The following is a 27,448-nucleotide window of genomic DNA, read 5'->3' on the forward strand; positions in this document are numbered from 1 at the left end:
CATCGTGACCACATATAGAAATAGATGCATCCTCATTTGTCATCATTGGGATAATAATAAAATTCAAACAAGTAAAGGACAAAGTGCACAATGTAATTGATTGATTGTCACCATCAGTTCCAACTTGGTAGGTTATGTTTCCAGTTTCACAGTTAACATGACTAAAGATGCCTTAGAATTAGTTCCTCTTGTAAAACAAAATCTAAAATTTGAATATATTAATCTCATATCAGTTTATCCCAAATGCAGCAGCTCCAGTCAATTAAAATCATGGGTGTGGTGACTGTGTTTATGGTTAATCCATTTAAAATCTTGGTTGGAATTACTCAGTTGATGGCTGAGGCATTAGTTCTGTGTACCAGGTTATGTAGAATGTCAAAAATACATGACAGTTCTTTAAAGCTGCGAAATAATAATGGAAAAAGATATTTTAACAGTGGGTTTTACTATATCTAATATAGGGGGTGGTGGTATTACATAAAATATTTTCCCAGCCTTTTCTTTGTATTGGCTGAGTGAACTAGATTCCTACATGACTTCCGAAAATAGTTTATAGAAAAAGCTGCCTGTTTGGTACTACAGGTAACTTTATCAATGAAAGCTATTCTCTATAAAATCATAGCGACTTGTGCTGAATGTCAGTGAAGAACTGAACATGTCCAGTAATGGTGATTTTTGAATTCAAAGGCCATGATTGCGGTGGTGAAATGTGCAGGTACCGTTCACTTTGCACTTCATTAGGATTTAGGTCAGGAGCTCCTCATTGTACCATGTTTTTTACTAATCTGTAGTGATGGTTGAAGCCTATTCAGTTTTGTTAGGATAGGTCTGTCAAATTTGATTTTTTTTCTTTAACTTTATTTTCTCCTGGGCTCTGAGGTAATTTATGTACCTGTTGTTGCAGAAGTAGCCTGAGTTTGGATGACTTCCGGTAAGTCAATCTAACACTCAATAAATGTTGTGTGTTAGTTATGCTGCATCTATCATGACTGCATCACACAGCCTTTACAACATTAATTACCTGTCCATTTTATTTGTAAAAACACATCTGAATGTCTTCTCTGGACTAAACTGCATTGTTCTCCACAATAAGATTTACTCCCCATGTCCTCTTCACAAGTAGTTAGAAATTGCTTGATTACTAATTTCACAAGTTTGCAATGTATTAATACTGTTTGCTGTTAACAATTTGTCTGTTGTTGTTAGCTTTGGAATGTATTTGCGTAACTTGAAGCTTTTTTTACTTTTCCCCAAGATGGCTAACTCCTCCAAAATTTCCTTTACACCATGTCACGCTTCCAGATACTGTTTGAGGTTTTATGCACTTAACTGCTTGTTGCACAGCTGTATCTAGGGTGTTCATTGCTTAACATTACATGCAAATACAAACATTCTGTGAATATTTCCAAGCACTCAAAACCAGCAATCCCCCAAATTAGTTCTCTCTGCAGCTGTTCTCGTGACTGTTGCAAGTTTGATTTCAATTTACACTATTTTTTCATAATATGTTATGGGTAGTCTGTGATCACTCATCAATGTCTTAATAGCTGTTCAGTGGTTTCTTTTATCATTATTCATGCTTCTTTAAAGACACGTTGTCCAAACTCAGAAAACAATGTTTTCGTTATGGGTTTTTCCTTAGAATTTATTAGAGCATCAGTATTATGTGTATTACTCATAGCATTCTTGAGTTTTGAGGGAAATTTATCAACCTCAGTTTTCAGGTCAGGAATCAAGGTATAGAGACATTTTTTATCTTTTGTGTGCCAGTTCAGAGTATTGAGTTATAACTTGCAAGATTGTTGAGCAATAGAAGCAGTACTTGAGATGCAAGTGCAGTTCATTGATTTTTCTTTTCCTTTTTTTTTTTTAAGTGCAGCTCTCTTCCCTCAGCATTTCTCCTAATTTGGTATAGGAGTTTTAGCAAAAAGAAAATGGCACTCCAGCTTCACATGCATGTAAATATCTAGCTTGTCTGATACATACAACTCATCTAGCAACTTTTTGACCCACAGAGGTTCGCCACAGCATTCTTGAGCTGCATAGCCCTGGCTGATCACGTGCAAAGGACTGTTCAGTGAACTGAATGAGGCAGGGATACTGGGGGAAAATTATTTCGCAACCTTCCACAATTAAAGAATGCCACAGTAGATAGTGGCACTAATGCAATCCTTGTTCTGTAATTCCCAGCCATAGAGTGAACAACAATTGTAATTTTTTTAATGACAAGTATGTGTGACTTCTGAAGTGTTTAAAAATAAAAACCCAAGTATTCCAACCTCTTGTTACATCATTGATCAGGAATACTGTAGCCTGTAGACTATCCACTCAGGGCCCTGCCAAGAAAGCAACTGCAGAATTATGGTCTAATAATGCTGTTACTTGGATCAGCACTAGAAGGAGTGTGATATGAGTTTTGTATATATCTTTGTTGACAGTAGCAGTTGACAGGTCTTGGAAAGACTTGGTCTCTTTTCTAAACTGGCCACCTCCTCTCCTCTTTCTTCCCTCATGCCATGAACCTGACCATGTCCTACTCCCATCTCTTCCCTTCTACCTAGCCTGAAGTTCTTTCTCCCATTTCTACTTAGCCAGTGACTGTATTAGATTTTCATCTTGATACCTTTTTCTGTATATATTGTTTTTTCTTGTTCAGCTTCTTAAAATTTGGATCACCCTGTTGTCTATCTCTGTTAACATCCACAGATATTTTTTTTTTCATGCTTATCTAATCTGGTTTGCTCTGCATACTTGCGTAAGGATTTTTGCCAAACCAGTCCTATTTTTCTCTCCATATGTTGTCCAGCATGTGTCTGTTCTTACTCACCAGTGTTTGTTCTGAGTTTGTCTCTTTCTGTGAAGAGAATCCCATTCTTGTTTGTCACTTTATACCTGTTCCAGTTTAGTGATTGCTGTTGCATGAGGCGTAATCTTTAGGCTCAGCATTGGGTCAAGAAAGGGTGGTTTCTAGCTCTCACATTGAGTCCTGGCCCAATATACTTCAGTACTGAAGTTAGAGTCAGAGCTGTATTCTGCCTTCAGCTGCAGCATGATCAGTTCAGTAAATAACTGATCTGAGCCTGGAGTACTCTTACCATGTCTTTGAGCTTGTGCAGATTAATGTATTTGGTCAAAACCTTAAGAACCGGAATTCAGGAATTTTCACAGGAATTATGAAAACTTCTTCAAGAGTCAAGCCGGAAGTCTGAAGTATTAACCTACTTGGAAAGCTGTCTGGTTTTGTCTGAATAAGGTTTGTATTTTGCTAGCCCAGTGTTTAAGCTCTAGAAAAGTATCCTTCAGAGACATCTTTGTCTCTAAACTGGAGAGACATGAATCTGATGGATGGACCACCCAGTGGATAAAGAATTGGCTGGATGGCCACACACAAAGAGTTCTGATCAGTGGCTCAATGTCCAACTGGAGGGAGAGAGTTAACAAGTGGTGTCCCTCAGGGGTCGGTGTTGGGACTGGTCTTATCCAATATGTTTGTTGACAACATGGGCAATGGGATTGTGTCAGCAAGTTTGCCGATGACACCAAGCTGTGTGGTTCGGTTGATACGCTGGAGGGAAGGGATGCCATCCAGAGGGACCTTGATACGCTTGTGAGGTGGGCTGATGCCAGCCTTATGAAGTTTAACCATGCCAAGTGCAAGGTCCTACACCTGGGTTGGAGCAATCCCAGGCACAGCTACAGGTTGGGCAGAGAAGAGATTCAGAGCAGCCCTGCAGAGAAGGACTTGGCGTTGGTCGATGAGAAAATGAACATGAGCCGGCTTCAGTGTGCGCTCACAGCCCAGAAAGCCAACCGTATCCTGGGCTGCATCAAGAGGAGCGTGACCAGCAGGTCGAAGGAGGTGATCCTGTCCCTCTACTCTGCTCTCGTGAGACCTCACTTGGGAGTATTGTGTGCAGTTCTGGTGTCCTCAACATAAAAAGGACATGGAACTGTTGGAACAAGTCCAGAGGAGGGCCACGAGGATGATCAGGGGACTGGAGCACCTCCCGTATGGAGACAGGCTGAGAAAGTTGGGGCTGTTCAGCCTGGAGAAGAGAAGGCTGCGTGGAGACCTCATAGCAGCCTTCCAGTATCTGAAAGGGGGCTTATAAGGATGCCAGAGAGGAGGGCTTCATCAGGGACTGTAGTGAGAGGACATGGGGTAATGGGTTTAAATTTAAACAGGGGAAATTCAGGTTAGATATAAGGAAATTCTTTACTGAGAGGGTGATGAGACACTGGAAGAGGTTGCCCAGGGAGGTGGTAAATGCTCCATCCTTGGCAGTGTTCGGGGCCAGGCTGGGCAGAGTATTTGGCAACATGGTCTAGGTTGAGGCGTCCCTGCCTATGGCAGGGGGGTTGGAACTAGATGGTCTTAAGATCATTTCCAACTTAAACCATTCTATGATTCTGTGAATATTCAGGCAGGTCCTCAATATGGAAAAGTTCATTACAGCACAGTCAAGTGTAGCAGTTGTTTAAAAATTGAATAAAATTGTTCAAACATGGATTTAGACTACAAACAGCCAAGCGACCTTAGTTTTACTTAGCAGGGATAAATAAGATAGATGGTGCCTGTTTGGTCTGGATGGAGCTGATAATATATGAGACAGGAAAAGCAGAAGATTTGGGAACAGTGGATTATTTACACAAGTTTCGTCATGTATACAGTCTGGGTAAAACTGTAAACAGGAAGATCGTTAGAAACATGAACATGCACATTTTGATTCAGCAGTTGATGTTGTCCGCACGGTCTTATAAATGATGAAGATGCTTTACCTGCTGGTCCTTGCCGTTCTATTGGTACTACTGTTTAGTTGTTAGTAACTTTTTTTATTTTAACTGAAAAAGAAGCGCTTAGGATATATTTTTTTTTTTTTTTTTCTGCCAAAATACAAATTGTGCTTTCGATCTCAGTAGTCTATGAAGTTGAGTGTTTGCTGCTGCATTTCACTGTGTTGATTTTTAACTCACCTATCAACTGTATTGAGACACCACATGTAACTTTAGACTGATTCCATATTCAGCAGAAACATTTTTCTTTCTGGAGCTACTAGCATTTCTGTGTAAGAAATAATCTTCAGTGTCAGGTCTTGTGTAAGGGCATAAGAATGCTGTAAAATCTGTTCTCTCAGTGCGGACTGCATTCCGCTCAATTATTTTTCTTTTTCCATACCTTGTTCTTTTCGGGTGCTTTGTCATAAGTGGAAAGGCTTTAAAAAGTCTTCATCTTTCAGTCAAACTGGCTCTTCAAGCCAGGATTTTTCAGTTGCATCTGTTTTCTCTCATGCTCAGTCTTGCTCCTTGCACATTCCTTTTGTCTGTCCCTAATGTTTAGAAGTTGAAATCTGTCTTGAATGATACATGCTTGTAAAATTCTGTGCAGAAAAAAAAAAAGCAAAAAGGCATCTGAGTATACCATTTACAGTACTTGGCAAGAGTGGATAAATATTTAAATATGCGTACATGGAAAAGAACAGAACCAGTGAACTTCTTGGTGTGTATGCCTGTAGCAATACCACGGTTCCTGCTGTCAAAACAAGTAATTGTTTATTCATGTCTTGTATTACTAGGATACTATTATAAGAGTGTTATGTTTGCTCATGGTTAAGCCTATGGGATTCCCATATCTCTTAAAAATGTAATCAAGAAATTTTACTGATCAATCAGAGAAAAATTTGCCATAAATTAATTTCAATTTAAGTGGAATTGTAAATATATTGGCTACTTGTTTATACAGTTGTTTCTCTATCTGTAAATGATGCGCAATGGCCTGCTGAGCTGCTGTGTAGTGATACGCCTTGTGTAGTGAACTTCGGCTTCTGTAATCCTAGGACTACACAGAAGAGAGGAGAATCATTTGGAATCAGCAAAATAGGCAACAAAATAAAAGGTGTATTCAAGAGTTCTGCTATGGAAGGAGCTATGCTGCCTAACTATAACTTAAATGAAGGAGAAGATGACTTCGTGAGTAAAAGCTTTACGCTTGACTTTAAGTCTCTGTTGTGTTTCTTTCCTTATTTGAAAATGCTGAGTCTCTGCCTTTTCTGCTGTTTATGTCAGTGCAGGGTTTCTATGTGCTGGCTTCTGATTAAGTTGCCTTGTTTTCCCTGTATTCATTCACAATCCAAGGCCACATCCCTGATTACTGTGCCTCTGAGCTTATTGCTTTAGTACAGAGAAGTACTAAAAGTAGAAGTGTCAGACATTTTTGTAAGCAATGATTTTTTTCTCTAAAAGCCTGCCATGCCATTTTACAGTTCTAGATAGTAACATATTTGTAGGACTGTGTGCTCAGCTCTTCATCTGAAGCTCGCTACGAGACCGTTAAAACCATAATTGAAGTAGTGGAGAAATTGCTGTCAGGTTGGGCGGTGATACAGCCATGAGCCAAATAGTCCCATTTGTTTCAGGTGTCTCCCTTAACTAATGTTTTTCTTTCATGCTAAACGGCAATTAATAGAGCCAATGGCAGAATTATTTCACAGGACATTGGTATCTGAAGCACATATGGGGGACAAACGGAAAATTTTAAGAAGGGAAGAGGAAGGAATTGGTCAGAAACTATCAGTAGTTGTGTGTTTTTTACAGTGTGTCTGCCAATTCTACCTTTTGAACTTCTTCCTAACAAACAAAACGTTTAAGCATTTATCACCTTGCTTAACTGCTAGCTCATTCTCCACAGCTTAAAGATAAAATAGTAACTGTGAGTTTATATGATTCACCTATTTACTTTCAGAAGAGGGTGGGAAGGACTCAGCAATATAGAACTCTAGATAGGTTTGGTTTTTTTCTTTAAGAGAAGAAAAAAGGCAATTTTCTGCATAACTAATCTTCATGAAGTCATGCCTTTAAGGAGCTGGAGATATTGCAATTAATTTCTTGGTTAATTAAGTTTTTGTTGCTGAAACATCTCTCTTTTTGAGGCAAGATTCTAATGAAAATGAGTTAATTCTGCACCATTCCTATTGTAGATTCTGCTAGCCAAGGGACGTGAAAGGGTAATTCTCCTATAGTGAAAGAACTAGTAGAAGTATAATCAAAGCAGTGGAGCTCAAAGAAGAAACACATTTTTGTGCCAGAGCACAGGAAGTTACTTAGACAAACAGTATAGAGTCTAATCATTACTAAGGAAGGTTTACAAATGGACAGAATGATTTTAGCCTAGGCAAGAATGGAAATTTTTATGTGCAGCATTGTCTCAAGTACCTTCATTAAATAAATGGAGAATATTACTTTTTAACTAAACCCACCTTAGGCAAAATATAAGAAACACCTAAGTCCTTTCACTTGGTAAGTGTGCATGGGAAGAAGAATTTGTTAAAGAAAACACTGTTGTAAAGCTGCTGTGTATCTGAAGAGCTGGACAGGGCTGTGACTTCATTTCATGAGTGAATACTGAATATAAAGAATTCAACATTAATAATGTCACAGTAAATGTTGAGGTGTAATTTCCTAGCAGGCATTCACAGGGTCAGAGGAAGAGCTCTCTGAGAAATTAAAGATGTGATCTGGGAAATTAGAGTATAATTACAAGATGGTGGCAGTGCAGTATACAGATTTGGCAACTTTCTGATTAGCTTATGTATGGAGGGTGTGGGAGTTGTTTCCTCCTACCCAGATTCTGATTAGGTATTTAAGTAATTGGTGTTACGTAAGCTTGGTGGGTTCAAGGCAAATATAAGGTAAAGAATGGCAGTGAAATGAGTTATGTGCATTGTGACAAGAAACTGAACAATGTCTGTCTTTTCTTTTGACAAAGTCATGTTAATGCAGCTAAAGCCTATCAGAAACATCCATTTAGTCTAAGGAAATCAGGTTGGCATAGAAACGTGTTAGCAGCTTTCTGTAGCTCTGAGTAGCCACTTTGTAAGCTGCTAATATGATAATAGTAATTCCATGAAACCACACTGAATCATTGTCAGCTAAATTTCAAATATTCCCTGAAACCACACTGAATCTTTGTCAGCAAAAGATCACAACTGTTGTTACCAAGGCAGCCAGAAGACCTGTAAACTTGATTTGTGGCTTTGTCGGATTAAACAAATGGAAAGAGTCTGGGGTAACCTGTTTGGGGCTTGATGATCCTAAGCAGACCACCAAGAAAGAGGATTAAAAAACCCAGGAATTCATACATCTTGGCTTACAGTTAATGCTGTGGTTGTCATAGTGGAAAAGCCTGGGAATTTGCATAGGATGATTACCAAAACTGGGCTGTAAATCAGATGAGGGGTCTGGTGAAAAGAGGTTATGAGCATGTGAACCTTTGCTGATGATTATAACTTTGGAAGGGCTGAGTGAAGAAGGTTATGGCCTCTTTATGAGCACTTTAAGGACGACTGCCTCCTACCTGCTCTAAGCCTTACACTGACTGTAGTGCTGGGAGTGTAATCACTGTATCAACTAATAGCGTAGTCCACTGTATGAAACTAAATAAATGGGAGGAGATGAGGACTGCAATCAGTGGAAAATGAAAGGAAGAAATAATTGGAAAACGCAGGTAAGAGTTGAGTTTCAGGCACATCTGTGCTTCAGCATTTAGTTCAGTCAAGAACTACATAATTGGGTAAGTCTGAGTGTTTCTAGAATGATCTTGCATTTTTGGAAGGACATCCTAATGGAGACTATATATTGAGTGCTAATGCAGATATACACATTAAGTCAGGATAGGTTATAAGGTGATAATTTTGGCAGCCAATAGCTCAGCCTGTGCAGGGTGAGGGAGCGAGTACAAGCTGCACCCAGTTCATGCTGCCCCATCTGCAGAAGCTTGGATGTTGCTGACTTGGAGTTGCTATCCTGAAATGCTGTTCTGCTGTTTCTATACAGTGGTGACAATTGCATAAAGTCTGGGGAAGGGGGAAAATAAGGGTAAGACCTCATACAGAGGCTTTGTGATTGTAAAGCTACCTGACAACCCTGTTGTTGCAGATCAGAGAGCATCTGTCCTATTTATTCCATTCTTTGATGCAAGTCTGCCCTGCAGTTTGTAAGCCCGAATTGTTCATTCCAAGTTAGGGTTATTTGTGTTTGCTATGTGAAAGAGCGCAGCCTCTGATTTAGCTCTCAAATTGTGAACCACCACAGCTGAGCATGGTCTCTCTGCAGCAGCTCTACTCTGCACCTGTCACAGGTTCTCTTTTTATCAAATAAATCAGGTAATGGAAGCAAAAAGGTGTTTAGAAGAGATTCAGTTAGTGGATCCACAGAGATCTATTTTTGGAAGACAAAGGTCCACGCTGTAACCAGGTTAAGGATCATTTCAGTATTCAAATGCAAAACAAAACTGAGCAAAGATTGCTTATGTGTGTGGAACCATTTATGCTTCAGCTGCAGTGGAGTCATGATCATGTGAGTATTGTAATGGAGACATAGCCAAAATTTTTTCAGGGGCGCTGTATTGCCTTAAAGCATTAATTGGATTCTCCCAATACAGGCAAAACTTGTTAAGCCGTCTAGGCTTGGCCTTTGAGTGGAATTTGGCTTTAAATTTTGAAGCTAAGGGAAATGGATTTGAAAGTGGCATTCATGCTTTTTCCAGTGTTCTGTAGTTTCATACATTGTACATGCATATGTTAAAATCCCCTATTTAACAAGTGGTGTTATTCTCAAGTCTTTATGTGAGGACTTACTGAAATAATGTACTTTTGAATTGTTGCTTAACTCCAACATGTCTCAACATTACAGACCTAACAGCTCTATAAATTGTGGTTGGAAGGGGAAGGTGTTGCCGTGTGCATAGGATGGAGGCAGGGTGATGAACAATTTCAGTTTTGCAAGGAAACAGGACTACTCTTTTTTTTTTCCACCTGCTTGCCTATGGTTGTGAAAATACAAGAACATTTTGCTCCAGTGCATCTTTATTGAGGTCTAATCTCTCCACAGATTCTTCATTCTGCTTTACTTTTGTCACCTATTTTGAGTCTAAGGCCAGCCCTATCCTTCCTTCCCACGGATGCTGTCTCCTCTTTCTCAAAAATAATGTTCATTCCTTTGAGTCATTTTTATTATTCTTTCTTTTTCGTGTGGTGAAGATGCGAATTGGGTTGCACATTGGTCGGAGAAATAAATAGCTTTCCAAGGGTAGCTGCTGAAGTTTGGCTTTTTTAGTCCAGATATTTAAGATAATCTTTGTTGTTTGTGGTCATAAAAGATTTGTAGCGCTTCCTTTGTCATTGTCTGGGACCTGAGAATTTAGTGTGCCGTGTGGTAGCTGGGTGATTAATTGCCTTTGGGCAGCTCAGCCTGTCTGTGATGAGCAGTGTTGGGACCATAAAGTGAGTGTCAGTGTAGTACTGGGACTGCAGTTTAAGTGTGAAATAATGGCACTGGTTCTAAAGGTCTGCTTGCATATGTTAAAATCAGTGTTAATGTTTTATGGCATGGAGTCTGAGTTTATGAACTCCATGCACCTGAACTACCCTATGTGTAGCCAGCAAGGACTAGGCACATGCTGCTCCCTGGTGCATCCATTTCTGGGGTCAAGATGCTGAAACTGGAGCTGATGGGGAATGCAGATGGCTTTAAAAAGCTCTCTAGGCTGTGGGAATAATTCAGTCCCAGTTGTAGCTGTGTTGCACCTTGCAGAGCAAGTCAGATTCATGCATCCACAACATACTCCATTGCACTCTGCTATGGGGATGGGAGACCTGCTAGCTTGGTGCACTGTTGGCTTCTATCTCGTGTTTGCCTAGCTTCTTGGCCTGACCTAGTAAGCTCAAATCTCCAGTTTGCATCCTTGTATGGTGGAAAATGCAGTGCAGCTAAATCTGCTGGACCCAGGCTGGTTCATGTCGCATTGTCTGTGTCTAAGGCTTTCTTCCAGCTGTTTCATTTAGTATTTTGCTCCCTCACTCACTCTCTCCCCTTAAGTATCAGTTTATGGAATTTGATAACGCTATAAAAACTTTCAGATCTCTCTGAATGCAGTTAATTTCAAACTAATTTGCAGTGGATCTGAAAATAGAAATTAATGTACATGGAAACTCCATTAATTTAATGGGGTTTTTTGTTCTTTTATTACTTAGTGACACATGTTAAAGACATGATTTATGTTTCATTATCATACACAAAGTTTGTAAAGGTAGACTGTACCAATTAGAACAGTTGATATTGATGTTTGAATCTTTACAGATTGAAGAAGGTGTTATGGTGATGGAAGATGATTCTCCTGAGGAGGCTGTTACTACCCCAAATACACCCCGTAACCTTGCTGCATGGAAAATTAGCATCCCATATGTAGATTTTTTTGATGATCCCTCCTTGGAAAGAAAAGACAGAAAGGAGAGAATTCCTGTGTTCTGCATTGATGTAGAGAGAAATGATAGAAGGGCAGGTATGCAATGTTGTGGATAAGTAAAGTGTCATTTAGAAATGAACTCAAAACATTCTAGAGTGCTGTATTCTGACGGGTATTGCAGAGTGGTTTGCATACATGTTCTTCTGATTTTGAAATAATGACTAGAAAGTTATGAGGAAATGTGTTTGACAGCTAAATGATCACATTTAGTATTTGCAAGTTGAGAACTGACGACTCGGTGTGAATCAGTTCCATTTAGACTTCACGCCAAAGTTTAAGAGTTTATCTTGCAAAAATCCTGATCCCACAATTCATATTAATAAAGACCTGTCATATTTTCCTTTCACCCACTCTGAACTTTGGAAAAATGAACAACAGATAACTCTTTATATAACTTTTAAAATATAGTTCTTGGGAAATGAAAATGTTTTGCTTATTAGGAATGGTTTCGCCTTGCAGATAATTCATCAGTATCTAGATAGTAATGCGTCCATATTGAGTGGAGAGACATCCTGGAGCTGCACAGATTTGTGTTGATGGAACTAATACTTCCATACTACGCCAAAGTGTTTTAAGAGTTATGTAGTGATATCTTCTAGGAGGAAGAATGATCAGGATATGTGATGGTGCAGAGCACTGTATTCAATAAGTGGTATTTCTGTAAATCATTTGGCTAAATGTTTGAAAATAGATCTAACGTAGTTCTAATGAATTTTGAAATTATGCAGCATTCCACTGTTTAGATTTTAGGGTTCCCCTAAACGAGGTGATAATTTCCTTGCTAGTACCATATCTATTTACCAGGTATGCATTTTAATTTAACACTTTAATTACCTGGCTGGGATTTTTTTTCTTTTTTTTTTTAATGCATTTTTGGGGACTAATATAATTTAGGTTTCTTTCCTATAATAATTTGTGTTTCAAGTGGCATTAAACCAGGTTTATTTTTAATGTTGTGTTTATTTTGGTTTTTTCCCAGTTGGGCATGAACCTGAGCACTGGTCTGTCTACAGGAGGTATCTTGAATTTTATGTACTTGAGTCGAAGCTCACTGAGTTTCATGGTATGTTCTCCAATATCTGTAAAGCCACTTTCCCACTGCTGTGATTATCATTCAGTAGTGAGCTGAAATTTGAAATAATGAAACCAATGTTTTGCCGCATTACAAGAATAATTTAATCTCCTTAATATTTTTATTAGGTACATTTCCTGATGCTCAGCTTCCCTCGAAGAGAATCATTGGCCCCAAGAACTATGAGTTCTTAAAATCCAAGAGAGAAGAGTTTCAGGAATATCTGCAGGTATCAAACCAACCTCTGGAGCAAAGAATACTCTAAAACTAATTATATAAAACTAATAAAAGATTATAAATTTGGTTTGGTGGGGGTTTTTTTGTTTCTAAGTAACTTGAGTTTTAGAAAGGTATCAAGTGGGGAAATAAAACTTGTTAGAATTTCATGTGACTGAAAGCAGAAGCAGATGACAATATCTATGATAATATAATGCTTTTTGAGTATCTTTTTGCTGTACAGAAACTGATTTTTAAAGATTCATTTCAAAGTACTTAGACTTTTTTTCTTTCCTTCTGTCTCAAAGAAACTTCTGCAACATCCAGAACTAAGTAACAGCCAGCTTCTAGCTGACTTTCTGTCCCCTAATGGAGGAGAGACTCAGTTTCTTGATAAAATGTTGCCTGATGTGAATCTTGGTATGTATATGTTAGTTGTTTATCCTGATAAATAGTAATGCTGTAGATACTGTAATTGAATGATAGGAATAATGAATAGATAATAGAGTAGATAATGAGTAGCAGATAGATAGTAGAGTAGATAGCAAGTAGTAGATAGATAGTAGAGTAGATAGGAAGAGTAGGTAACTTGGGTAAGGATAGGGACAAGGGAAATAACTCTGCTCCTTCACAGCCCTTAAAGTTATAGCTCAGCAAGCAAGATATGCTGATACGTTTTCCTTGAAGAAAAAGACACTTTGAGATTATGGAGAAAGTGTTGAAGTTGCTTTTTAATTTTTGTGTCAGCAAGCAAACAAAAATTAACAAATATCACAGTTGAGGAAGACTTTATGGTATTGTGAGGAGTCAAATCTGCACAAGTCTGTCATTGTTTACAGGTGTGATGGTACAAATGATTTTGTAATATAAACTACCTTTGGGTGTTAGTTGATTAAAATCTGTTCCTGGTGTGAACCTGCTGGGGTGATCATTGTCTTAGTGTGCTTACTTGGTTGTTGAATGAGATTTTTGTGGTCATCCTCCAGTTAAATGGTTTCATTTTCTTTCAGACCTCCCCTATAGATCCAACTATGTTGCTTAAAAAAAAAAAAAAAAAAAAAAAGCAGCTTATAATTATGGTGTTCACTGTAATGCATCTCATGTCTGAGATTGTGCTTCACTTCCCAAAAAACCCCAAACAACCCCAACAAAACCCAGCAAAACATTTTAACAAGTCTTGGCATTTTAAGTAGGCTTTTTGGGAGAATGAGCAATCTTACTATTATCATTTGATCATTGTACATACTTTCCAGTGTAAGTTCCAGATTTAATGACATGTAGATAAGAAAGCTATTACTGTAAATGTAGTGCTTAAAATATAACTAATCCTAGACACTTTCATTTTTCAGCATTCAGAGTTACTGTGCTGTATCTTGATAGCCATAACAGGACAGAAAGACCCCAGCTGTAGTCTATTCAATTTGTAAAACTTACCAGTATTTTCAAGGCTAGATCCATGTTCTCTCCAGATGATCTGATTATTACCAGGGAAAGTGGAGAATCTCATCTTTTGTGATAAATGTTTATAAAGGATGAAAAATACAGAAAACTTTAGCTATTCCGGTGTCACACAGTACTGCTGTTACAGTGCTATAGCTATTTATGTTTGAGCCTCTATAAAAATTACAAAGGTAGATCTGGAGTACTTTTATTCTTAGAAAAAAAAATGTATTCATGTATTCATCTGTGTATTTTTCATATTTTAGGTATCTGTTCTTGAAGAGTACTAAGCACTAAGCTATAAGCTGGATAGGTGGGAGATTTTATTTTCATAGCTGTTTGTGCCGAATTAGAAAAAAACGCAGTTTAAAAAAAACTGTTGTATTTTAAATTCAGTACTAGACAATGAGTGTATAAAACATAGCAGAGCAAAATGTCTTTAAGATCAGGCAGTGATAATAGAAAGTTTTTGTTTGTCTGTTTCTAATTATAGGTAAAATTATAAAATCTGTTCCAGGAAAGCTGATGAAAGAGGTGAGTAAGGCTTCCAGGCTGCCACCATTTTAACTTCAATAACTAATTTTGCGTGCTTACTAACTTACAGGCTAGTCAAAAAGTTGCTTGGAAACTCAGTTGAGGGGTTGGATTTTTTTTGGTCTTTCCCCCTTCCTATAATTATTGAAGTGATGGGCTGCTCATGTCTTATTTCAGAAAGGTCAGCATTTGGAGCCATTCATCATGAATTTTATCAACTCCTGTGAATCTCCCAAGCCTAAACCAAGTAGACCTGAACTTACCATTTTGAGTCCGACTTCTGAAAACAACAAGAAGGTAGAGTAAATCATCTCACCTCCCCACTTCAAGGTGTTGGGAAAATGACCATAGTTTGAAAATGCAAAGAGTAAACAGGAGAAAGCATAAATATAACTTACCTATCTGTGTCTTTTCACACAAGAGAGAAAATAATAGTGCAGAGAGCTTTGTCATCTTCTGTGTTGTAAATATCTTAGTCTGAACGATTTTCAAGGTTTGTGGGTTTTTTGGTTTGGTGTTTTTGGTTTTGGTGGGGTTTTTTTCAATTCTAATTGGTTTTGGAGATGAGGATACAGAGTAGAGAGCCTGGGAAGTACAGAGAAAAGAACATGGAAGGCAAAGGTGAAAAACAGGGAATGTTTTAATGCCATGAGTGAGCTTTGTTTTTGAAGTGAAGAGCTTGAGTGTTTGATGGAAGTATGACTTCTTGAAGTGCTACAAGCTAAATTTGTCATACTGATATTTATCTGCCTTTAAAATGTTAGTATACAGTTCATTGATGTCTGGTGTACATAGAATCATAGAATCATAGAATAGTTAGGGTTGGAAAGGACCTTAAGATCATCTAGTTCCAGCCCCCCCTGCCATAGGCAGGGACACCCCACACTAAACCATGCCACCCAAGGCCTCATCCAACCTGGCCTTGAACACTGCCAAGGATGGAGCATTCACAACCTCCCTGGGCAACCCATTCCAGTGCCTCACCACCCTCACAGTAAAGAATTTCTTCCTTATATCCAATCTAAACTTCCCCTGTTTAAGTTTGAACCCATTACCCCTTGTCCTCTCACTACAGTCCCTCATGAATAGTCCCTCCCCAGCATTCTTGTAAGCCCCCTTCAGATACTGGAAGGCTGCTATGAGGTCTCCACGCAGCCTTCTCTTCTCCAGGCTGAACAGCCCCACCTTTCCCAGCCTGTCTCCATACGGGAGGTGCTCCAGTCCCCTGATCATCTTCGTGGCCCTCCTCTGGACTTGTTCCAACAGTTCCATGTCCTTTTTATGTTGAGGACACCAGAACTGCACACAATACTCCAAGTGAGGTCTCACGAGAGCAGAGGGGCAGGATCACACACAGTCACACAGTATGTTAGAGATTGGAAGGGACCTCAAAAGATCATCTAGTCCAATCCCCCTGCTGGAGCAGGAACACCTAGATAAGGTTACACAGGAATGTGTCCAGGCGGGTTTTGAATGTCTCCAGAGAAGGAGACTCCACAACCCCCCTGGGCAGCCTGTTCCAGTGTTCCGTCACCCTCACTGAGAAGAAGTTTCTTCTCAAGTTTAAGTGGAACCTCTTGTGTTCCAGTTTGTACCCGTTACCCCTTGTCCTATCATTGTTTGCCACTGAGAAGAGCCTGGCTCCATCCTCGTGACACTCCCCCTTTGTATATTTATATACACTAATAAGGTCACCCCTCAGTCTCCTCTTCTCCAAACTATAGAGACCCAGCTCCCTCAGCCTTTCCTCATAAGGGAGATGCTCCACTCCCTTAATCATCTTAGTTGCCCTGCGCTGGATTCTCTCCAGCAGGTCCCTGTCCTTCTTGAACTGAGGGGCCCAGAACTGGACACAATATTCCAGATGCGGTCTCACCAGGGCAGAGTAGAGGGGAAGGAGGACCTCTCTCGATCTACTGACCACCCCCCTTCTAATACACCCCAATCACCTCCTTTGACCTGCTGGTCACGCTCCTTTTGATGCAGCCCAGGATACGGTTGGCTTTCTGGGCTGTGAGCGCACACTGAAGCCGGCTCATGTTCATTTTCTCATCGACCAACACCCCCAAGTCCTTCTCTGCAGGGCTGCTCTGAATCTCTTCTCTGCCCAACCTGTAGCTGTGCCTGGGATTGCTCCGACCCAGGTGTAGGACCTTGCACTTGGCATGGTTAAACTTCATAAGGTTGGCATCAGCCCACCTCACAAGCGTGTCGAGGTCCCTCTGGATGGCATCCCTTCCCTCCGGCGTATCAACCGAACCACACAGCTTGGTGTCATCAGCAAACTTGCTGAGGGTACACTCAATCCCTCTGTCCATGTCACCGACAAAGATGTTGAACAAGACCAGTCCCAACACCGATCCCTGAGGGACACCACTCGTTACCAGTCTCCAGCCGGACATTGAGCCATTGACCACAACTCTTTGCATGCGGCCATCCAGCAAGTTCATTATCCATCGAGTTGGTCCACCCGTCAAATTGGTGTCTCTCCAATTTAGAGACAAGGATGTCATTGTATAACTTATGTATAGTTTCTCTCTCTAACATTGCCACAGTTAAAGCGCAGCACTTCCAATTTTAACCTTTTACTTGACTATAGGAAAAGATAGTTCCTTTCTTAGTCTTCCTGTATTTTTGGCTAGAACCTGGTAAAACTTACTTGAAAGACCTCTGTTACCTTCAGGGGCTTTAAAAAGACACTGGTCTTTATATTCTGTGCTAGACTACTTTTAGGTTGTTAATGTATTTGTGGAATTTACAGCAGAATACTGTTTCTGGACCAGGATTTCAGAGACCCAAGCACAGTGTTACAGAGTCGGTGTGGCTTGGAACAAAATGTTTAATGTGCATACACTTTGCCATTTGAGAGGTTCTAAAAGAAAACTCGGTACTAGAAGCTTTCCTGCTATCTTGCTTGCTTTGGAAAGAAGTTGAAACTGGGCTATGTGGGTGTTGGTCTTTTTTTCCCAAGTAACAAGTGATAGAACAAGAAGAAATGGCCTCAGGTTGCACCAGGGGTGGTTTAGGTTGGACGAGCAAAAATTTCTTCACTGAAAAGATTATCAAGCACTGGCACAGGCTGCCCAGTGAAGTGGTTGAGTCACCATCCCTGGAGATATTTAAAAGATGTGTCACTTAGAGACATGGTTTAGTGGTGGACTTGGTAGTGCTAAGTTAACAGATGGGCTTTTTTTTTTTTAAGGTCCCTTCCAATCTAAACAATTCTATGATTTTGTATAAGCTGGGACACTTCATCTTGCAAAGTGATAAACTGGAGATGCATGAGTCTAGAGAATGATGCACAGCATGAGAGGACAGGGTAAAGATTGTTTAGGGTTTTTTTTTCCGTTCTTTCTCTTCTAGTGCAAAAGCTAAGGCATTAAATGGGGACGGTAGGAGCCTGGCTCAGAACAATAAGTGGTAGCTCTTGCAATGGTTAATACATTTGCAGAACTCTTTGCCCAAAGATGTCGTGAATGCTAGCAGCTTAAGCAACTGTAAGGTGAGACTGGGCAAATTCACAAAAGGAAATCTATTTAGAGTGAATACCTGTAGAGAAACTGCATCCAGCTCCTGAACCTTTTTTTTTTCAGTTGAAAATAGTTAGAGGCTTGAAGAATACTGTTGAAAAGTGCTGTCTGTATTTGTTCTTTTCTTACAAGAGCTAGAAGCCCAGCGTCCCTTCCTGGTTCTTGTTGGTGATGGGCTGCTGAGAAAGTGGACCTTTTGATTTCCTTCACCATGGATATTTTTATAGTGTTATGACATTTATAGAATTTGCAGCCATAAAACATTTATACTGATCAAGTATAATGGCAGTTAAATTTAGCCATTCGTTTAGATTTCATCTTCTAAACATGAAGTCTGAATTACTTACAGCCAGTACTGTAGTGTCAGCTTACATACGTGCGCACACAGAATTAGTTGCTTTCATTTCAAGTCCTTCCTTGCCTTGGACACCATTTCCAAGGTTAAGATATTTTGCTATTGTTGTCTAATTAAAGGGGTATAAATATATCAGCAGATTTAAAACTCAAATGTAGAGGTTTTGACTTGTGCCAGAAGCAGTATATGCATATATACTTCAGATGGTTTTTATAAAACAGCTGACAGTGTACTACAGCACGGTGTGAACAATCAGGTAATATTTTACTATGATCTGTCAAGAACTACTGAAGTTAGTAGTTTTAATGCATTTAACATATTTAAATAATATAATTGAGCAACAAGCTTTGTACTCTGAGGCATTCCTATGAATACAGGGTTCTTTCTGTACTTTGCTTTAAAAACCTGTACTAAAGGATCAAAATTAATTCTTTAAAGAGGTGTACAAAACCTTTTTGAATTGTACATGGTTAAAAAAATCTATATAGCATTGCTCAGTTAAAATGTAAGCTTATTCTCTGAAGTGTCAGTATGTTATTCTTGTAAAAGAACATGTGTACAGAAATTCAAGCTCTGAAATGAGGTTTTCCTGATTCTTTTCAACCAAGGTGATCCCAGGAAAGCAAAGAGCTGGCTGCACTTCAACTTTCCTTCTGGAATACTAAGTTTTCCTTAAACAAAACAGATTGTTACTGCCTTCTGTTTTCAAATGTCATTTTCAGAAATACTGTTGTGGGGAAAACCTCCTTATCACCACTGACTGTTTGTGTATGCACTCCTCTGGAGACACGAGTTTGTAGAGTCAGTCCCAAGTTGTTGCTGATACTGCTGATTATCCTGTAGGAGCTGCTTTTGTCATAACATGACTTTATTTGCAGAAGGCAAAACAGATGAGACTAGCCCCAGCTCTCCCTTCCTCACTATCTATTGTGAAAGTGAGTTCACTGTTTTTCTAAGGTATTCTAGGTAGTTGTTTTATGAATAAGTAATTGGTTCTACATATATTTTAGATTTTCTCTATTCTTTCCCAAATCTCTTTTGTTTGGGGGAGACATTGGCTGTAATTGGATGGAAAGTTTCAGATTTCGGTATGTTTCCTGCAGAGCTATAATTATTACTTAATGATGGGAACTTGAGACACTTTGCCTTGGGGTGATGCTGCAAGACAGATGCTGCAATGATCAGAGCGATGAACTGTTTGTCCTCAACTTATACTACCAATTTTGACCAGCAGAGACATAAGGAATTCATGTGCTGACTGCTTTCTCGCTAATTTCCCATCTGTCAGTTTAGCCAGAGTGCACACACTCAATCAATCAATAGCTAATTATTAGAGATCTGATATCCCAGATTGTGATGTGTATTGTGTTATGGTCTCTGCTGAGTCATCCCACGCACATTGTGAAATTCGTCTCTTGCTGATGTGTTGGGGTGTTTGCACCTTCTTTGGATGACAGTTTTCTCTTAAGTCAGTCCACGCTTGGAAAAAGCTTTGTACCAGGTGCCAGGGCAATGTGCCATTTAGATCTTGTCACTTCTTGGATTTGATTTGTAAGCCAATCTGCCAAACTGTTCTAGTTCAGATTAGTGATGCTTTTTGAAAGCAAGTCTGATCATCTCTGTTTATAGCATTTTTCTCTCATGCTAGAGAGTTGTCTTAGAACTCATTAACTGAATTTATTTCAGATGAAACTGTGCTGGAAAACGCTGTCTTGGAATGCAGGCACCAAGGGTGTTCAGTCCAAAGGCAAGACTAAGGGTAGACTGAGGTAACACCCCTTTCTACGCCCCAAATACACATGGCATCGACTTCAGTTGTTCAGTTCTGTAGTTTCTTTTCTGTTGTGCCACATGACTTATTCACAAAGATATGAGCGCTGTGCAGCAGCCTGGCATCCTTACCTCCTGCTGATGTGCATGAGTTCTAAATGTCTGTACCAGAATTCTGTGAGCTACCTGTATGGAGTCCATCATAGAATCATAGAACAGTTTGGGTTGGAAGGGACCTTCTAAGGTCTAGTCCAGCACCCCTGCAATGAGCAGGGACATCTTCAATTAGATCAGGTTGCCCAGAACCACATCCAGCCTGGCCTTGAATCTCTCCAGGTATAGTGCATCCACCACCTCTCTGGGCAACCTGTGCCAGTATTCTATCACCCTGACTATAAGGAATTTCTTTTTCTCGTCCAGCCTAACTCTCCCCTCTTTTAGCTTAAAACCATTATTCCTTGTCCTATCACAACAGGCCCTGCTAAAAAGTCTTTCTCCATCTTTCTTAAAGGCCCCTTTTAAGAACTGAAAGGCTGCAATAAGGTCTCCCCAGCGTCTTCTCCAGGCTGAACAAGGCCAACTCTCTCAGCCTTTCCTTACAGGAGAGGTGTTCCATCTCTCTGATCATTTCTGTAGCCCTCCTCTGGACGTTATGCAACAGGTCCGTAGCATTTACCACTTACTTGGGCAACCTGTTCCAGTGCCTCACCACCTTCACAGTAAAGAGCTTCTTCCTTATATTCAACCTAAACTTCCCCAGTTAAAGTTTAAACTCATTACCCCTTGTCCTATCGCTACAGTCCCTGAGGAAGAGTCTCTCCCCAGCATCCTTGTAGGCCCCGTTCAGATATTGGAAGGCTGCTCTGAGGAGGGAGGGCTGTTTATTCTAGTATCAACGTGTTGGAATTTGCTGAGAGTACAGTACACATTCCCCAGTGCTTGTGCTGCCAACTCTGTTGCCATGAATAGGGTACACCCAGGCTACGTCTTCATAAACAGCCTGAATAAGGAATGCCTGAAAGAATGTGGAGGCAGGTGTGAAAGCCTGAGTTCAATCAGAAATGTGCCTACTTCTTGGAAAGATTTTCTGTACACTGCTTCTTTTTGGGTATTTCTGGTATGTGTATTTTGAATATTGGTGGAAAGACTTACGGTTAAAAGCACATAATGAATGTGGGTAGTCAACCTTAAGTACAGCCAATAGCAATTTGGTTTGATCTTGTATCAAATCCGCTGGATTGGAAGAGTTACCAACCTCCCTGGTAAAAACAAATAAGCAAATAAACAACCGTGCTCCTCTCTCCTAGGGGTACCAACAGGATTTCTGGCTATCCCAGCTGTGTTTCTGTTCTGAAGGTCTGTGAGCAGCGTGACTGTCTTCTGAACATACTTCTGTCAGACTTGCTAGAGTAGGTCAAGACTTCTCAGTTGATGCAGATTTTGCAAAATATGCCTACAAAGGCCTTGTTCTGCTGGCTTGTGATGACCTGCCAACAGCAATGAAAACAGTTTTTGGAACACCAGCAGTATAATGCATGTTTATGCATAGTTACGTGGAGGAAGTCACGGTTGCTTTTCGTTAGACCAAGTGATGTGGTTCAGACACTATGTACATTCTTTGTTCTTACCACTTTGGCATAGTCATCTGTACTTTGCAGATGAACAGGAAAAACAGTGGAAAAGTTCATGCCTTTGGCTGTGGATATTGTTCATTATCATGGTATTGCCTTTATAAACTTCACACCTCTGCTGGGAATGTATGGGTGTATATTTGCGTATGCACTCACTAACCGTTGAGTCACCTTTTTTTCTATTAGGCACTTTGTGTAAGCATTCATACTTATTTTGCTAGCTTTTCCCATCGAGGTACAGTATATAGGCTGTTTGATCTTTTTCTTAATACAGGCCTTCTATCTTTCATTTACTTCAGAAGCTTGGCTTCCATTATTAACTGGTACCAATCCATGGAATTTCCTCATTGAAAGCCTTTTAAGAATATTTCATGGTTATAATCACAGTTACTGTTTAATCTTAAAGAGGTGAATAATGAGGGCACTGGAGTTTGTGTTGCTTATCTGTCTTTAGTCTAATTACAACAGTGAGCATTGTATCATGTCTCAAATGTTAATATGTGCAGAAACATTTAGAAGCAAAATCCCATGCTTATCTGAATTGTGAATATAATCTCAACTTTTGCATTAGATATCCAATTGTATGTTTATCACTTGGCTTTCCTCTGAGCCAAAATCCTGGAAAGTGCAAAACACCTAAACAGAGATGTAATGCCACTTTGTGTTATGACTGCTTCATCTTTAAGAAAACACATTGCTAATGGCTGTAGGATACATGCTTGTATTAGTGCAAAGTATAGACTTTATGAAGACTGCACATTGGTTCAGTAATTCTGGCATTCATTCACCTGCTGTTGCTTTCTGAAATGCCGTGTGCAAGAGCCTTGAGCTTTCAAAGCTTGACAATGATCAATGAACCATTATATTTAAGGTGTAAGACAGATTATTCATGTCCAGAGTTATCATGGAATCCTAGAATGGTTTGGGTTGGAAGTGTCCTTAAAGCTCATCTAGTTCCAACCCCCTTGCCACGGGCAGGGACACCTTCCACTAGACCAGGTTGCTCAAAGCCCCTTCCAGCCTTGCCTTGAACACTGCCAGGGATGGGGCAGCCACAGCTTCTCTGGGCAACCTGTGCCAGTGCCTCAGCACCCTCAAAAGGAAGAATTTCTTCCTAATATCTAAATCTAATTCTAAAAAATCTGAATCTGAATAATGGGAAGAGCTGACTGCTGGTTCTCACCCCAGTTATGTCCCGGAGTACCTGGGGAGCCCAAGGTACGTAGAACGTTCAAAACTTGTTGCCTCTGGTTTGGGTGGAAGTTGAAATAACTTTCGAAAGTCAAAAAGGTTTACCCTAAGATGGCCTTCATGTTTGATAAGGGTTTTTTTATAGATCACCTACCAGACTGCTGTTAATGATTTAGTTTGGCCTGTACACACTCCTCTGAACCTATATCTACATTGCACAATGGGCTGCTTTGATTTGCCTCAGTATGTATCGCCTCTGTCAGGTCATGGGGTGTATCTAAAAAATAAATGAGGCTCTTGTTTAAATTACAGTAATTCAACTAAGATTTTCCTAGTGTCTTAGTTTCAGGATAGAGGAGGATATAGACTTCAGTTTATACAGGGTTTTTTAAACAACATACCAGGGATGCTTTCATACAGTGGGTGTGAATAATTATGTGTTCTTTTTAGGTTTGTTACTTTTCCTGGATACCAGTCATCCACCAGTGCATTAACCATTTTGGCTCTTTCATGTAATTTATGTAATAACTTGGTGTTGTTTAGTTTGAGTGAACTTTGTGAAGATAATACCAGCAGTTCAGCACGTAACAAAAGAGTGAGCCTAAAGAAGTATGAGTCAAAACCTGCGTCTTGCCAGATTTCCTGATGCAATTTTTCCTAAGAGTGCAGACCGTTCTGTTCAGAGGCTTGCATGATTCGGAGCCTGTTGTGATTTGGATATGGTTTATGGACTTACATATTTCAGGGAGAATTGCGCTTCAGTAAGTGAGCTACATATAAGCAAATTACTTCCTGTTGCTTGGAATTATTTTTAATTTGGGAGCAATGCAGAAAAATCCGTGTCAGTAGCAATCATCTCGGGCAAGGCAATGCTATAATTATGTTGCGTTTGCTTCTAGTTCTGGGTTATATTTTTGGACGCCTGGCATAAACTTTTGAACTTTCTCTTCACAATGCACAGTATTTTGTATAAATTCTTTTTTATCTTTACATCAATATTTTCTGGGATAAGATAATTTAAAACAAAGTGTTAATGCTGATTGCAAAGTATTGTTAAATGTGGAGAGCCTCAGGATTCAGAGAAATCCTTTTCAGCTGCTGGAGCCCACAGACCTGGGGGAGAGCAGGAGTACCTCCTAGTGGGATGCAGGGAAAGGCGTTGTGGGATTTTCCAAGTATTATAGTGATATCTTTTGGGAAGAACCAAAGGCAAGGAAATGGAGGAATTGTGGTGGTGGTAACATGGGAAAATAGAAGGGTAAAGGAATAAAATGTGAAGTGGAATAAATAAAAGGAAACCAAAACTTCAGTAACTCCTCAAGGTTCATGAAGCTTTTGCTATAAATAATCAAACTGGCAGGGGAAAAAGGGCTTTCTCTTTGTAAGAAGTTGGACATTTTGTCCAGGAACTATTTTGTTTATTTTAGAATCATCACAGAATCGTGGAATGCTTTGGGTTGGAAGGGATCCTAAAGCTCATCCAGTTCCTACCCCCTTGCCATGGACAGGGACACCTCCCACTAGACCAGGTTACTCAAAGCCCTGTCCAACCTGGCCTTGAACACTGCCAGGGATAGGGCAGCCACAGCTGCTCTGGGTAACCTGTTCCAAAATGGTAGCCAAAGAGAAATTTTAGGAACATTTGGATTTCATATGGCTCCTCTGTGATTTAAGGCTGACAAACTCCTTATCCTTTATGCTCCTTATTGGTAGAATGGGGTGCATCAAAGGAATGAAAGCCTGGGATAAGTCTAGATACATGAATGTATCAGGATCAAAAGGGCTCATGAATTAATGTCTTGGTCACCCTGCTGGTTTGTTGATTCCCGGTGTTTTGTTTGTTGGGTATCTTGGCAACATGTGACATCCTGCCAATATGTAATGTAGTGTGACTATTTTAATGTGATGTGGTTATATATTTGAAATTATATGTATATATGAAATACTATAGTATAATGAGGTTATTTGGCCCCATTTTGAAAGTGAGGCATTTTTAAAAAAGAAACAAATATTAAAAAAAAAAGAAAACTGTTGTTGTTGGTTTTTTTGGTTTCTTTTTTTTTTTTTCTCTGAAAGCTCTGGCAGAAAGCTACTTCTAGTTAAAAAAGCAAATACAAACCCAAAGAACCGATGGCTATCCTTTTGCCTTTGAATGCACTGGTTTTAGTCTGATGTTTCTGTTTTTAGCTCTTCAGTGATTTATTCAAGAATAATGCAAACCGGTCTGAGAACACAGAAAGACGACAAAATCAGAACTACTTCATGGAAATGATGACTGTAGAAGGGGTCTATGACTATTTAATGTACATCGGTAAGAAGTGATTTCTCTTACTTCATGCTAAACACGAAGTTCATGTTCTTTGGTAAGAAATAAAATTCCATTGTAGCACCCATGTATAATTCAGCACTTGCAAGCTTAACAATATACAATTTAGAACAGTCATTTTTTTAAAAAGACTTCATTGCTGTGCTAAATCTCATAATTTATCATTCATTATTCCTCGGTTGTTTTATCTCTTTTCGTTCCTTATCTCAGAGTATGAGCTATGGGAGTAGGACCCTTCCCTTTTCTCAGATGTGCCTAGGTTGCTTGTACGCAACCTTTGGTAGCTAATTAATAAAAATAGCTAAGGGAAGTAGGAAGTATTTGATAAGCAGTCTGGAGAATGCTGATTTTTTTGGTGTTGCACTAACAAAATTAACATATTGCTTGTTTGCAGTCTTTTTTCTTTTTCTTTTGAATAAGTGATTTCTTTGTCATCAGTATTAGGAGAACCTGATAAATGTGTGTCACTATAACTTTGCAGGTAGGGTAGTTTTTCACATTCCTGACTGGCTGCATCATCTCTTGATGGGAGGAAGAATTCTCTTCAAAAATACATTGGAACTGTACACAGACTATTACTTGCATTGTAAGTTAGAACAGCTATTTGAGGAGCACCGGTTGGTTTCTCTGATAACACTGCTACGAGGTTCGTAAGAGTTACATCTTTGATGTGCAAATACTGCTTTAGTTTGATATTTGAGATCACTTCTGTTATGTTTCCAAGAACTAGACTTTGCAATGCTTAAGGAAGCAAATGAAATTTTAAAAATCAAGTGGCCTATAAAGAGATTCCAAAAGTTTGTTGTAGAAAGATGCTGAGTCAGCTATGTTATCTGTCAATGATGATTACAGAAAAATGTATTATGTATAGTAACATTACCTCACAACTATAGGGAAGTGTTATCTGACTGCATTCTCATCTAAACACCACATCTGGCCAAAGCTCTGGTATCAAGACAGCTCTGTCCTTATCAAGTCAAAAAGAGCACTTGTGAAAGACAAAAAAAGACAGGAGTAAGTCTTTCAGAGCCTAAAAACTGAGTGCCTTGTATTTCTGATGAAGAGCAGTTCTCATTTATAGGTAAATCTGAAATTTTTGATAGTACAAGGTAGTGGTTTTGCACAAAGTATAAATATTGCTTATAGTTTTGAAAATATAATGGAAATTGTAAGTATGGAGATCATAAAAAACCTAAATCATAATTGATTTAAACCTAGAACATAATGCTATAAAGACCTGAAAAGAGTGGAAACAAACTGGGGAAAGATGATTGTCCTCCACACAGGAGAGGTATTCTGGATTCGATCAGGTTAATATAAGCAAAAGACTATTATCTGGCAAGGCTAGAATTCCCTTCCAGTCAACAGCATACAAAAAAGAAGCTCAACTTGGAAGCCGTAATCCAAAAGATATTTTAAATGGCAGTGATACATAATTGTCTAAAAGAGAGGTTTTTTAATGTGTCTTCGCTGCAGATGCTGTGTTCTGTGAGAATACTGAACCTCGCTCTCTCCAGGATAAACAGAAGCGAGCAAAGCATACTTTTGAAGAAATGATGAGATACATTCCAGGTTCTGTATTTCATGGCTCTCTGTGTGAATATGGTTAATTATTCAAGCAGATATATAACCCAAATACAGTCACAGAGCTTTTCAAATCAAAAAATACTTACGTTGCTAAGATTTGACTCAAATACTAGGGGTAAAAATCCCAGACTTCAGTTCCATCACTTAAGTGTTGCTGACTAAGGTTGTAGCATAGTGATTAATAAGAACATGATGGAAATCAAGAGCATTACAAAGGTACTTAATACCATAATTTTAAAACTTTAGAATGCTGCCGTGGTTTGTATTTTATCCAGATGAAAACTGGGTTGAGAAAGACACACTGTGAAGCCGAAGACAAATCTGAGCTGTCCTTACACTCTCTAAACGAGGGGCCCATTTGCTAAGTTATTCAGAAAGTAATAAAAAGAAATCAGTTTGTGGTTTATCAAAGGGTGCATTAGGAAATACACTGATATTATAAAAAGTGTAGTAACTACTTAGGTATGCAGCCTTGAAAGAAAAGGAGGAATAAAGGT

At 39.3% G+C, this 27,448-nt stretch overlaps 1 protein-coding gene across 4 annotated transcripts in view; it reads left to right on the forward strand.

Annotated features, from left to right (window-relative positions):
- The window catches only part of SNX14 (sorting nexin 14), a 56,656-nt gene that overhangs the window by 26,022 nt on the left and 3,186 nt on the right, over positions 1 to 27,448 (forward strand). For 3 of the 4 annotated variants that reach the window (XM_080614511.1, XM_080614513.1, XM_080614514.1), the window contains 11 exons: positions 905 to 931; positions 5,835 to 5,967; positions 11,134 to 11,335; positions 12,279 to 12,362; positions 12,500 to 12,600; positions 12,896 to 13,007; positions 14,521 to 14,561; positions 14,739 to 14,858; positions 25,226 to 25,349; positions 25,846 to 26,010; positions 26,841 to 26,936. In XM_080614511.1, the coding sequence (XP_080470637.1) occupies positions 905 to 931; positions 5,835 to 5,967; positions 11,134 to 11,335; positions 12,279 to 12,362; positions 12,500 to 12,600; positions 12,896 to 13,007; positions 14,521 to 14,561; positions 14,739 to 14,858; positions 25,226 to 25,349; positions 25,846 to 26,010; positions 26,841 to 26,936 (1,205 nt within the window). The remainder of the gene's footprint in view (positions 1 to 904; positions 932 to 5,834; positions 5,968 to 11,133; positions 11,336 to 12,278; positions 12,363 to 12,499; positions 12,601 to 12,895; positions 13,008 to 14,520; positions 14,562 to 14,738; positions 14,859 to 25,225; positions 25,350 to 25,845; positions 26,011 to 26,840; positions 26,937 to 27,448) is intronic. The other variant, XM_080614512.1, reaches the window with a different exon arrangement.

Source organism: Psittacula echo (genome assembly GCF_963264785.1).
Source record: "Psittacula echo genome assembly, chromosome: 4".
In the NCBI taxonomy this organism is placed as follows: domain Eukaryota; kingdom Metazoa; phylum Chordata; class Aves; order Psittaciformes; family Psittacidae; genus Psittacula; species Psittacula echo.